We start from the raw sequence: 13,549 nt of genomic DNA on the forward strand, positions 1-13,549 counted from the left end.
CCTGCAAATCGCCCTTTAAAGGGATAGTTTACCCAAACCACACAGCTTACGGTACCCATTATATAAAGTCAGTGGGTAACATCAACTATGTGTTTACCATCATTTATCAAAATATCTTCTCTTGTGTCCTCCAGAAGAAGGAAACTCGTACATGTTTTTTGGGGTGAACTATACCTTTAATCCTGGCCTCGGGTCATTCAGAAATACTGCTTTGTTGTAAGCAGTGTTCTTTGTTTACAAGAAAACATGTCATATGCACTTGGAAGGTATATTATATAACTGTTATCTGAATGTAAATAAAGCAGAAGTACAAAGAGGTCTTGTGGGAACAGCAGCATAATGATGATAATAATATACTTCATTGTTTTTTACAAGTAAACTTTACGAAGATTAATAAGCGACCGAGTCAGGGAGAAAATTAAATAATATAAACGAATGATATGATCCCTTTCATTTCTCACAGTGAAACAAATGGTCTGATATAAATGATAAAAATCTGTGTTGTCATTGAGGATGTATTGTAGAGCATCCACCAAAGGTTATGGAGAACCCTTTATAAATTGGATTAAATTTCTTTTGATACGCACTGAAAAAGGCTCATTTTAATCAAATTACTCATAGACGGTGTTAATTAGCCTCCTGATGTGCCGGGAATGATTTCATAAGAGGCAGGAGAGGGAGGGCAGCAATAAGAAGGGGTCAATACTCATTCTGAGAACAAGAGAGACGCCTCGCTGGCGCAGTCAATTCAAACTAATGATTTGTGCCATCACGGACCATCACTTTAAAGGGTGGATCTCTTTCCTCCACCCACTGTTATTGAGAGAAACGAACGAGTCCAGCGTGAACAAGAAGGTCAAGTCGTGGGGAGGGGCAGTGATTGAAAGTGTATCTGGAGTGCACAAACTAAATATATATGGCTGTTATTCTGGTGATCCATCATTGGGGTGTAGCATTGGAAGCAGAGATGAATGTGGGTGCGATTTTTAACTTTTGTTTATTTCACAGCTCTCCGTATTCCTCAAGTCTGATTGGCCGGTTCACAGTATAATAGTTAGATAATGACTGTATGTAGTAGTTTATAATTGTTTTTTAATTGATTTGAATTCAAATCAATATGATTTGCCTTCACATATATATTGACTTTGTACATTCCTCCGGTTATTGCAGAATAAGTGGGTTGAATCGAGTTCACCATGTTGCAAGTTTTGGAAATGTTATTCCTCTGAGAGCGAATGCAGATGAGGTGTTAATTAGCCTTTACCAGCACGAAGGGCTGAGCGTTAACCGCAGTCTGGTTTATAGTATAACCCAACGTCCATGTGTTTCGTCTCCAGGCCTAGGGGGCGTGGGCCTGCAGTCGCATCCCATCCACAAGCTTCGACAGCATCGGCCCCTGGGTCGCACGCAGTCGGCCCCTCTGCCCCAAAACGCCCAGGCCCTGCAGCAGCTGGTGGTTCAACAGCAACATCAGCAGTTCCTCGAGAAACACAAGCAACAGTTCCAGCAGCAGCAACTTCACATCAGCAAGGTACAGCGCTCTGTCTCCTCTTATCACCATGGCAACCGGCAGGATGTGCATTCCTTTTATGGTCAGAGCGGATGCATTGTGAAATGTGTTAAACTGTGCTTTTATTTGGTTGTTTAAAACTAACCAATTTACTTTATGGTAATTGCTTTGCTCAGTCAGATATTTAACATCTTACCTAGTGTACAATATGCAAATTCAAGTCTCTCATGTATAAAATACACTGTGCAATGTTGCAATATACACTGTTTTCAGTTTGAAAATTACTATACTATACTTCAGTTTTACTATAGTGAACTGTAATAAATTGTGGTATACTGTAGGGCTGCAACGATTAATCGTGTGTCGCATTTAAATGCCATTGAAAAGTCTGTGTTTCATGCGCTGCTTGTGCGTGTGCTATGGCGTTTTGGTCAGTGGAAAGTCCTTATCAATCTAACATCAGTGATATAAATATTCCTATAGACGTGGAATAGCGTTGGTTATGTTGCTACTTCTGTTGCACAAAGGGAGTTTCTGCACGAGAGCGCCCCCTGGCTTTGGGATGTGCCGGGATTTCACCGTAATTTATTAAAATTCATTAATTGAGAAAACACATATTTGCACGATTAATCGTTGCAGCCCTAGTATACTGTAGTATATTATAGTAATTACCTAGCTAGGGATAATGTATAGGCAACAGGTTGTTATCACATTGTGTCTTGATCACACTGTTGGGGCTTATTTCACAATAACAACCTGCTGACTGTACATTATCCTGCTTAGTACACAGCTATTTACATCATAAGGTTAGGTAAATATCGATTTTAAAATATTTTATTTGCTTATTTTTAACGAATGCAGCCCTTTTGCGAGGAAAATGCGTTTATTTCTGGAATTTTTTTAGATGTAAAATAAATCTTTGGTGTCTCCAGAGTACACATGTGAAGTTTTAGCTCAAAATACCATATAGATAATTTATTATAGCATTTAAAAATGGCCACTTTGTAGGTGTGAGTATTTTGGGTGTGTCCTTTTAAATGCAAATAAGCTATTTATATAAATACATTTATATTTAATTTTGGTGTAATATTAAACTGTCCCTGTCAAAATTATTTGCAGCATTCGGATTACCGTGTGTTATTAGCTTTGAGCTGCTGTTATCTCGGAAAAACATGCCTGCAAATGTCGCGACTGGCCAATCAGAATCAAGCATTCCAACAAGTTGTGTAATAATCTTTGTTAATGTACACTGTAGTGTTACTGTGACTATACTGAATACTATAATATACTTCTGTATTTATTTACTATAGTAAAGTATAGTTATTGTATTATACTTATTTAAAATCGTATTTAAGATCGTAAAGTGTATTGAATTGCAGTATACTGTAGTATATTAAAAGGCGACTAATTGTTTGCAGAATAAAAGTTTTTGTTTACATTATGTGGGTGTACTGTTTCTAATAATTATGTATAAATACACACACACACACACACACACACACACACACACACACAAACACACTCATAAACATGCATGTACAGTATATATTTAAAAATAAATATTTGCATGTATACATTATACATTTATATTATATATAAATATAGTATTTATTATATATTTTTTTCTTAAAATTATACATGCATGTGTGTGTGTTTATATATTATTTTTATATATATTTATACATAATTATTAGACACAGCACACCCACATATATTTTGTAAAACATTTTTGTTCTATAACCTTTATAGAAAAATTATTTTTTGTCGCGACTTTTTATTGGGCAGCCCTAGTATATTACAGTAATTACCACACTTTGTTAACGTATACTGTAGTTTTATTGTAAGTGTATTTATTACTGTAGTATTTAGTAAAGTGTAATAAATTCTAGTATATACTGTAATATAGTAGGTAAAATACAAAATTTTGTTAACCTATAGTATTACAGTAAGTGTAGTAAATACTGTAGTATACTTAAATATTAACTATAGTAAACTGTATTAAAATTTAGTATACTGTACTATTTTATAGTAATTACTACACTTTGTCAGTGTAAACTATAGTATTATTGTAACTACATTAAAACTATAATAGTATTAAATTTGAGTTAATTGCATTATACTTTTGTGTTTACTATAGTAAAGCGTATTAAATTGTAGTATATTATAGTAATAACAAATCTTTGTTAATGTATACTATAGTATTACTGTAAATATATTTAATATAGACTTTTTCAGTAGTAACAACATAAACAAATGGCTTTCGTGGAACAAAAGTAACTTCCGGTAAACTCCGAACAGAATTAAAGTCCTTTTATAGTAGTTTATTTCTGATAACGAGTGAAATAAACAACAAGTAGATTACCTTAGTTCAAATCATAGCTGAAGCGTATCAAAAACTAAACTTAGCTAATGTTACGGTGTAAAATGTGTACTATGAAATGTATGCAATCTTAACACTAGATCGGCTGCCAAACCCCAACAAATAGCGGTGATCCATGAAAGCCGTCTTCCCTCGTCTTTAGGAAACCAAAACATTTTTCAACAAGGTATTTGTTTAAGAGTTTAGTTTAGCAACTAGTCAGACCAATAAACAGAGACCGAAATTTAAGTTCCGCTCAGACGCGTCATCGCGTAACCACATGTGCGTACGATGAAACCGGTGTTATATTAGAGAATTTAGTAGTATACTGTAGTATGTTAAAAAAAACTACACTTTGTTAAAGTATTTAGTTTAGGCCTAGTGCATATATATATATATATATATATATATATATATATATATATATATATATATATATATATATATATATATATATATATATGAAGTTTTATATATATTACTAAAACTGTAGTAAAATTTACTATGGGAATGTTTAAAAATGCTATAGTATCTAAGAATTTTACTAAATTTTACGATATTAAATAGCCTACTAAAGTTAACTACAGTATTTGATCATGTTGGAAAGTATAAATAATTTACAAGAACTACTTCATGCTCTAAATAGAGTTAGTCAAAATATTTAATAAACAGACATGCAAGCAGTGTGCCATGTGTTTATTTTTTCTATGACAGCCGTTAAAATTCATTAAACCAGAAATCTGCAAGCACATGATGGGCATTTCTCTTCGTTCTTTCCTGGTCCGTGTGTGCTAACAGAGTGTGTGATAAGATCTCTAGAGATCACTGGTGTCGGGTCATTACCCTATAGGTTTTTTTTTATGCATGTGCTCTCCTTCCACCCACCACCACAAATGCACAGCATAGATTAGTTATGGGTTTAATCCATGCATGCATGCACACAGACAGTTGTTGCTGGAGTGAAATCACTGGGTGTGGATCAACAAATGCAGTGCTTCTGGGAATCGCTGCTTTTTACTTGGAAGATGTCAAAGGAATTTAATGCTTCTCAGGCATTTATGCAGTTTTGATGCATTCCTGTGTTTGAAAAGTTCTTGTGGAAAAGATCTTTGCATTTAAGTTTTCTCCAGATGCAACAGCAAAGATGGAGTTATATTGTGGTCTTCCTTCCAGAGGTTTTGCGATCATTGTAAAACATTATAAACATAATACGTTCATTATAAAACTTTGCCATTTACTTATCCTGAGATGCTCATATTTTAAGGAGTTTTATTTAGCAAGCTTTGAGGTTTATTTAGTGTGAAGGAAAACAAACTGTAGCTTGGCATCTGAAATGAGGACTTTAAGCAGACCTCTCTGCCAACCGGTAGTTTTGGCCGTGTGCTGGACTGAATGAATGTGCAAGTGAGCGTGGTGCTAAACTTTATTCACACTGTGGCTAGCACTCACCTTTCAACGCCCACCTTTCAGTAAATCGGTGCGGTACCGTACTGTAATTATTATTCATGACCCAAGCTGCGTCTGGCACAGTCTGAGCCGGGCCAGTGACAGAAAGTAAACTGCCTGAGAGGAGAAGATATGGAGAGGTAAAGCGAAAAAAAATATATGCTGTTTTATATTCACAGCTTTGGTGAACTGTTCAGAGAAAATTGCAAGTGGTAGACTTGTAGGTCTCGTATTTGGGAAGAGTGCTGGAGAGATTTTTAATGCCCAAAAACACACACACATACTTTCGGATACGGTTTCCTTTACAAAGACGGGGTCCTGTCATGCAAGGTGTAATTTACCTGTACCAAACATGCCCTCAGACACAGACGTGTTCACAGAGCTGATGGGAGAGATTTGGTTGCAGTAAGGGGGAGAAAAACAAAGGGGTATGATATGAAAAAAGCTTGTTTGGAATGAAGAACAGAGATGAGGCAACTGCCGAGCTCTCTGACGTCAATTATGTTCCCTCGGCTCTTTGCCAAGGGCCTGTGTTTTTACTAGACTCGAGTGTCTCTGTGTGTGTGTGTGTGTGTGTGTGTGTGTGTGTGTGTGTGTGTGTGTGTGTGTGTGTGTGTGTGTGTATGTGTGTGTACATGTGTGTACGTGTACTTGGGGGGGAGGGCAGGGCTAGGGTTGAGATCGCTATGGTGATAAGGGTTGGACACAGCTGTCACAGCGTGAACTTGGGCCAGGAGGAAAGAGGCCACTATAGGACACTATTCCTTCTCTAACTCCTCTACTCACATTGTTTCACTTTTTGGTTTCCAATGTTCCAGGAATGTTTTTTAGCGCAAATGTAGCTTTCATTGTGTCTTTTTGACATGCAATATTTGTGTTTGTGTGAGGTCGTGCTTAAACGAACAGTTAAAATAAGTGTTTTTGTGCAGTGAAACTTCCAGATATTATTCAAAATTTTGTCATATTATGATTGTGTAATTGTAAGTGTACTAATCTGATTGCACACTGCAAAAAATGATTTTCAAGAAAAAAAATTCTTAGTATTTTTGTCTTGTTTTCAGTAAAAATATCTAAAAATTCTTAAATAAAGATGCTTTTTCAAATTTAAGTGATTTTATGCATAAAACAAGAAAAAAAAATCTGCCAATGGGGTAAGCAAAAAAATCTAAACGTTAAATTCAAGAAAAATTCAAGAAAAATTTAAATACGCCATTGGCAGATTTTTTTTGCTTTGGTCTTAAAACTAGACTTATTTTCTTGGGTTGTTTTGCTTATCAAGAAAAAGCATCTTAATGTAAGAATTTTTTAGATATTTTTACTGAAAACAAGACAAAAATACAAAAAATGTTTTTTCTTGAAAATCATTTTTTGCAGTGCAATAACCAGCTTAAAGTTTGTAGGTTTCTGGTTTCAAGATATCATAAAGCTCTAAAATGAGACATTCAAAAGATTTTTGAGTCATGTAAACATATTAGGGAAGGGTGCACACAGAAAAGTTTGAGAACCACTTTCTTAAAGGAACAGCGCACCCAAAATAAATGTGATAACTTCATTTTGTGCAGCAAACTTCTGCACTGCAAAAAAATGATTTTCAAGAAAAAAAATCTTATTATTTTTGTCTTGTTTTCAGTAAAAATATTTTTAAAAAATTAAATTAAGATGCTTTTTCTTGATGAGCAAAACGACCCAAGAAAATTAGTCTAGTTTTTAGACCAAAATATATTTAAGTGATATTGTGCATAAGTCTTGAACATTTTTCTTAAACACTACATTCCAGAAAAATTCAAGATTTTTTTGCTTGTTTTATGCACAAAATCACTTAAATATATTTTGGTCAAAAAACTAGACTTCTTTTCTTAGGTCGTTTTGCTCATCAAGAAAAAGCATCTTAATTTAAGAATTTTTTAGATATTTTTACTGAAAACAAGACAAAAATACAAAAAATGTTTTTTCTTGAAAATCATTTTTTGCAGTGCAATAACCAGCTTAAAGTTTGTAAGTTTCTGGTTTTAAGATATCATAAAGCTCTAAAATGAGACATAATAACTTCAAAAGATTTTTGAGTCATGTAAACATATTAGGGAAGGGTGCACACAGAAAAGTTTGAGAACCACTTTCTTAAAGGAACAGCGCACCCAAAATAAATGTGATAACTTGTCATTTTGTGCAGCAAACTTCTGCACTGCAAAAAAAATTATTTTCAAGAAAAAATAATCTTAGTATTTTTGTCTTGTTTTCAGTAAAAATATCTAAAAATTCTTAAATTAAGATGCTTTTTCTTGATGAGCAAAACGACCCAAAAAAATTAGTCTAGTTTTTAGACCAAAATATATTTAAGTGATTTTGTGCATAAATCTTGAACATTTTTCTTAAACACTAAATTCCAGAAAAATTCAAAGATTTTTTTGCTTGTTTTATGCACAAAATCACTTAAATTTGATATTTTTGGTCTAAAAACTAGACTTCTTTTCTTGGCTCATTTTGCTCATCAAGAAAAGCATCTTAATTTAAGAATTTTTAGATATTTTTACTGAAAACAAGACAAAAATACTAAGAATTTTTTTCTTGAAAATCATTTTTTTGCAGTGCAATAACCAGCTTAAAGTTTGTAGGTTTCTGGTTTTAAGATATCATAAAGCTCTAAAATGAGACATAATAAATTCAAAAGATTTTTGAGTCATGTAAACATATTAAGGAAGGGTGCACACAGAAAAGTTTGAGAACCACTTTCTTAAAGGAACAGCGCACCCAAAATAAATGTGATAACTTGTCATTTTGTGCAGCAAACTTCTGCACTGCAAACAAATGATTTTCAAGAAAAAAAAATCTTAGTATTTTTGTCTTGTTTTCAGTAAAAATATCTAAAAATTCTTAAATTAAGATGCTTTTTCTTGATGAGCAAAACGACCCAAAAAAATTAGTCTAGTTTTTAGACCAAAATATATTTAAGTGATTTTGTGCATAAATCTTGAACATTTTTCTTAAACACTAAATTCCAGAAAAATTCAAGATTTATTTTTTTGGTTGCTTTATGCACAAAATCACTTAAATTTGATATGTTTGGTCTAAAAACTAGACTTATTTTCTTGGGTCAATTTGCTCATCAAGAAAAGCATCTTAATTTAAGAATTTTTTTATATTTTTACTGAAAACAAGACAAAAATACTAAGTTTTTTTTTCTTGAAAATCATTTTTGCAGTGTGATATTATTTAGAATTTGGTTATAGTATGATTATGTGTAAGCATACTAATCTGATTGCCATAAACGACTGAAAGTTTCTGGGTTCCCTTTCGAGGGAACTCGCGTTGCGTCGCCAACGCCGTAATGACATTTTGGGAAACCTACAGCGTGACGGCGTCTGAGTATGTAGATTAAAGTCGACCACTGGTTGGGTGCGACGTCATAAGCGGAAACCAGAGAGCATAAATAAGACCGAAAGGAGTGCCCACTTTTTTTGGCGTATGCCAAAGCGGGGTACAGGCACTCAGGAATTATTGTTTCCTTCTCAAGGAGCACCGTCTCGATCTTCTCAAGGAAAAAGGGTTACATACGTAACCCAAGACATTGCTAGTTTCAAGAAATCAGACAGCTCTAGAATAAAACAGCCATTGATGGCAGAATTCAAGAGATTTTTGAGTCACATACACATTATTTAGTAATAACTCTTGCCCCCCCGCCATTGACAAGTTATCTCGTCAATCCACAATACCGCTATTATCCACCAGGTGATGCAATTTATAAAACCCGGAAGTATCCCCCTCAAAAAAATGAACTTGGTTGGAGTCAGTTTTACTAAATAATTTCTTGTTCACTTTACTTAAAAAACACAAGTAACTGTATATAATTACTTTAACTTAGTAATTTCAACAAAAGACTGTGTCTTGTCAGCTTTACTTCAAAATTATTTGTTCAGCCAATATAACATTGTTGCGTAAAAGTAACAGATTAATAAAACCAATACAGACTTGCATCTCATTGGCTGATGATGCTGCAGTGTATTATTGTAAATTGTTGTTCTGGCACCCTCTTGCAGAAGTGTAGCACCATTAGATAGGTACATGAGTAATAAGTGGGCAAGTATGAGTCAATGAACTTGTTCTGATATATTTTAGAACAAAACAAACCAACAAACGGGTTGAAATGTAACATTGCATTTCAAATATGTTTGTGAAATGTTTGATAAACTGTAATTAAATAAAGGTTGTATTGAGCAGCTGCACTCTGATTGATTGATTCGTTGTTATGGAGTTATTAAATTATTATTTTTAATTTAGTTTTTATCAATTAAATGTTTCATAATAGTGACTTTACTAGGATTTCTTTAGTCCATGCAACATTTAAATTGTCAATTTTACACAAACTTTTTTAGTAAATACAACTTACATTTTATTTGTTGACATTACTTAACAAAGCTATGTGGAACCCACTTGACGAAGTTTTTTTTAAGTAAATCCAACGTTTTATTTTTTTGAGTAGAGCAAACAGCTGTTTGTTGGTCTGAGTTTGAGGATTGCTCTGCATCTGATCTCTATCAAAGTCCTTTACAAAAATTGAATTATCTCAGCTTTTTGCTCAAAATTTTGTGTTTTTGAAGAAACCTACCCATATTTGAGAGGTGATAAAAAGAGAACAAATAAAGGAAAAATTTTATTTAAAGCAGAGGGTCTGTTCTTTTATTTAATATATTGTATGTTTATATATTTAAAAAAGAGCATTTTCTGTGAGGCATTAAACTTTTGTAAAAATCATGAAAAATGCTGGCGGGGAAAGAGTTAAGCATAATACAAATCATGAATGCTTTCTACATGTGCTCTTAAAGAAACAACGCATCCAAAAAATTATTTATAATTTGTCAGTGTCAAACTTGTATACATGCATCAGAACATTCAGATATTATTTAAAATTGGTCTTTTTATGATTTTAAGTAAATGTAAATACAGTAAATTCATTGTCATGATCGGGCTTAAAGTTTCTTGGTTACATTTTTCAAGAAATCAATGATAATCAATCAATGCCTAAATTTTTGATTCATCTAAACACATTATTTAATATCAAGTGTAGCATTATTTATGCAAAGTGGTGTCCCAAACTGCACCAATCAAAAAGCTAAGCTTCATTCTTCTAGCGTGCACTATTACAATTAAATTCATCACAATTAATCACTATCCAAAATGTCATAATCATGACAGCCCTAATCTTCGGATGAATTATGATGTCGATATCTGTCTCCCTGCCTCTTAGATGATGGCTAAGCCGAGCGAGCCGAGCCGACAGCACGAGAGTCACCCGGAGGAGACCGAGGAGGAACTAAGGGAACATCAAGGTCTGTGCGACTCCACCGAGAGTCTTCCTCATGGGGTCACCATCAAACAGGAACCCCCGGACGAACAGGGTGAAGAGTTCCAGCAGAGAGATAGACAAGCTGAAGAAGAGATGCTCTTTAGGCAGGTAAGGATGAAAGAGATGGGGAAAGTGTCCGTCTCTCGTGAGAACACATTTAAGGTACAGTGAAAAGCATATTGAGTACCAGAAGGGGGCAGCACGGTGCTCATTTTTCCAATGCAATTCTGTACTTTGGTTTGTGGTTTGAAACCAGCAGATATTTCCCAATACTATAGCATTGGTGGCATTGTGAAAAGTGGGCATTAGTCTTCTGTCGCTTACCCAACTGTAGACATATATGTGCCATGTCTATAATGTCCTAGTATAATGATGAGATTAGGAGCATCAAAGTCATTTCACATTAATTTCAGTAAAATCTCAGTAAAATAATGAAGCTAGCAACCCCAAAGTCATGGGTTTGAACACACTTCTGATCATCTTTTCTTCTGCAGGACCGTAATAATTGTAGCATATAAAGCATTGAATATATTGTAAATACCTTTAGATAAAAGCATCTGCCAAATGCATAAATGTAAATGTCTCAGCACAAATCATAGCAAATACAAAAAGACAATTTTAAGTAGCTGTGCAGACAGTAGTGTGCCTCTTTCATTGATGTTCAAACAAAACAGGTGAATAAAAGTCTTTCTCTAACCCGCGGTGGATAATATGACTTAATTTGTTTTGAATCTGTTTATTCAAGCCCGAGCTGCTTTTACTAAATGAGCAGGAGGGAGGCCACTTGTGCTCGACGAGATCAATTAGGTCCGGTTCTCTTTCTTCTTAATGGGCCGCAGGGGTTTGATCTCCTATAGACGCCCTCTGCATGCATTCAAGCTTTGAAATATTCATCAGCAGAACTGAAGCTTGTGCCTCGCTGCCTCACGCATTGTCAGTTAATGACTTAACAACCAGGGTTTTTTAGGCACCACCTAAGGAAACATTGTTTTCGAGCTGGGAGATTTGCATATAACCAAACAAATGTTTATTGACTACAATATGTAGAAATGAAACCAGACATCAGTTTTATTTTATCAACCAACCACTGAGTAGGATTTGTAAGATATAGATGGAGGCAAAGGAAGCATCTATACAAAAAATCTGTCTTAGTAGCATTTTGTCCTTAAAGTACATTTGATTCCTTCCTGCCTCTATTCAAATGCCTGTAAAGTCAGCTTTTCTTAAAAAGGTGCAATGTTTTTAGGCACAATCACAGTCTTGCAAGTGTCGTTTGCCTCGACTTAAGTGGAATGCATTGAGTGCCACCTGCTGGTTACTTTTATAACTTCTTTAATAACCTTTGCATTTATGCATTTGGCAGATGCATTAATCCAGAGTGAATTGAAGTGCATTCAGTCTATAAAATTAATTGTTTTCTTATTTAGTTTTGCATGCAGTTATTTATTTATTTTGTCCTTTTTATAATGTTTTTTTAAAGCTCATTTATTAAAGTTGAACTTTGTTTGGTCTCCGAACAGCAAGCTCTCTTGTTGGAGCAACAGAGGATTCATCAGTTGAGGAATTATCAGGCATCTATGGAGGCGGCCGGTCTGTCCGTGACGTTTCCAGGGCATCGGCCTCTGTCCAGAGCACAATCCTCTCCAGCCTCAGCAACCTTTCCCATCGTGGTGCAGGAACCGCCTGTCAAACCACGCTTTACCACCGGTCAGTATGTGGTTATAATTTGTCCTAGACTCATTTCAACCCAAAATCAAAAGAAAAAATATAACGCCATTGTGATCGAGTTTGTATTTTCTGTATTAGTAAAACACTAAATTAAAGGCTGAAAAACAAATACTACAACGTTTGTTGAGAAAGCATTGCGAAAAAATTATCTTCTTACTTAGTATTTTTGTCTTGTTTTCAGTATAAATATCAATAAATTCTTAAATTAAGATATTTTTTCTTGATCAAAAATGACCTAGGAAAATAAGTCTAGTTTTTAGACAAAAAATTTAAACTTTAGTTTTAACTTTTCTTATTCAATTGCCATATTTTTTTGCTTGTTTTTAAGCACAAATTGGCTTAAGTTTTATATTTTTTGTCTAAAAACTAGACTTGTTTTCCTTGGTCATTTTGCTTATCAAGTAAAAACATCTTAATTTAAGAATTTTTAGATATTTTTACTGAAAACAAGACAAAAATACTAAATAAGGAATAAGTACACTGCAAAACATTCGTTGGAATTAGTATTAGTCTTAGTATAGTCTTAGTATTTTTGTCTTGTTTTCAGTTAAAATATCTAAAAATTCTTAAATTAAGATGCTTTTTCTTGATGAGCAAAAAATCTTGAACACTTTACTTAAACACTGAATTAAAGAAAAATGCAAGAAAAATTTGCTTACCCCATTAGCAGTTTTTTTGTGTGTGTTTTTGCTTGTTTTATGCACAAAATCACTTAAATTTAATATTTTTTGGTCTAAAAACTAGACTTATTTTCTTGGGTCATTTTGCTCATCAAGAAAATCATCTTAATTTAAGAATTTTTATAAATGTACTGAAAACAAGACAAAAATACTAAGAATGTTTTTTCTTGAAAATCATTTTTTGCAGTGTATGCACGACTCACACATTCAATCATTGCAAAAAAATGACTTTCTTATATAGTATTTTTGTCTTGTTTTCAGTAAAAATATAAAAAAATTATTAATTAAGATGCTTTTTTCTTGATAAGCAAAATGACCTAGGAATATAAGTCTAGTTTTAGACCAAAAATATCAAATTTAAGTGAATTTGTGCTGAAAAACAAGCATAAAAATATGTCAATGGAATAAGAAAAAAAATTCATTTTCTTGAATTAAGTGTTTATGAATAAAGTAAACTTATTTCAAGAACATTTTTTCTTATTCCA

The 13,549-nt window shown here is 33.6% G+C and overlaps 1 protein-coding gene across 4 annotated transcripts in view; it reads left to right on the forward strand.

Moving 5' to 3' along the window:
• The window catches only part of hdac4 (histone deacetylase 4), a 256,174-nt gene that overhangs the window by 166,412 nt on the left and 76,213 nt on the right, over window positions 1–13,549 (forward strand). For all 4 annotated transcript variants that reach the window (XM_065252263.1, XM_065252266.2, XM_065252265.2 and 1 more), the window contains 3 exons: window positions 1,338–1,531; window positions 10,558–10,764; window positions 12,177–12,363. In XM_065252263.1, the coding sequence (XP_065108335.1) occupies window positions 1,338–1,531; window positions 10,558–10,764; window positions 12,177–12,363 (588 nt within the window). The remainder of the gene's footprint in view (window positions 1–1,337; window positions 1,532–10,557; window positions 10,765–12,176; window positions 12,364–13,549) is intronic.

Source organism: Paramisgurnus dabryanus, chromosome 15, assembly GCF_030506205.2.
Source record: "Paramisgurnus dabryanus chromosome 15, PD_genome_1.1, whole genome shotgun sequence".
NCBI lineage: Eukaryota > Metazoa > Chordata > Actinopteri > Cypriniformes > Cobitidae > Paramisgurnus > Paramisgurnus dabryanus.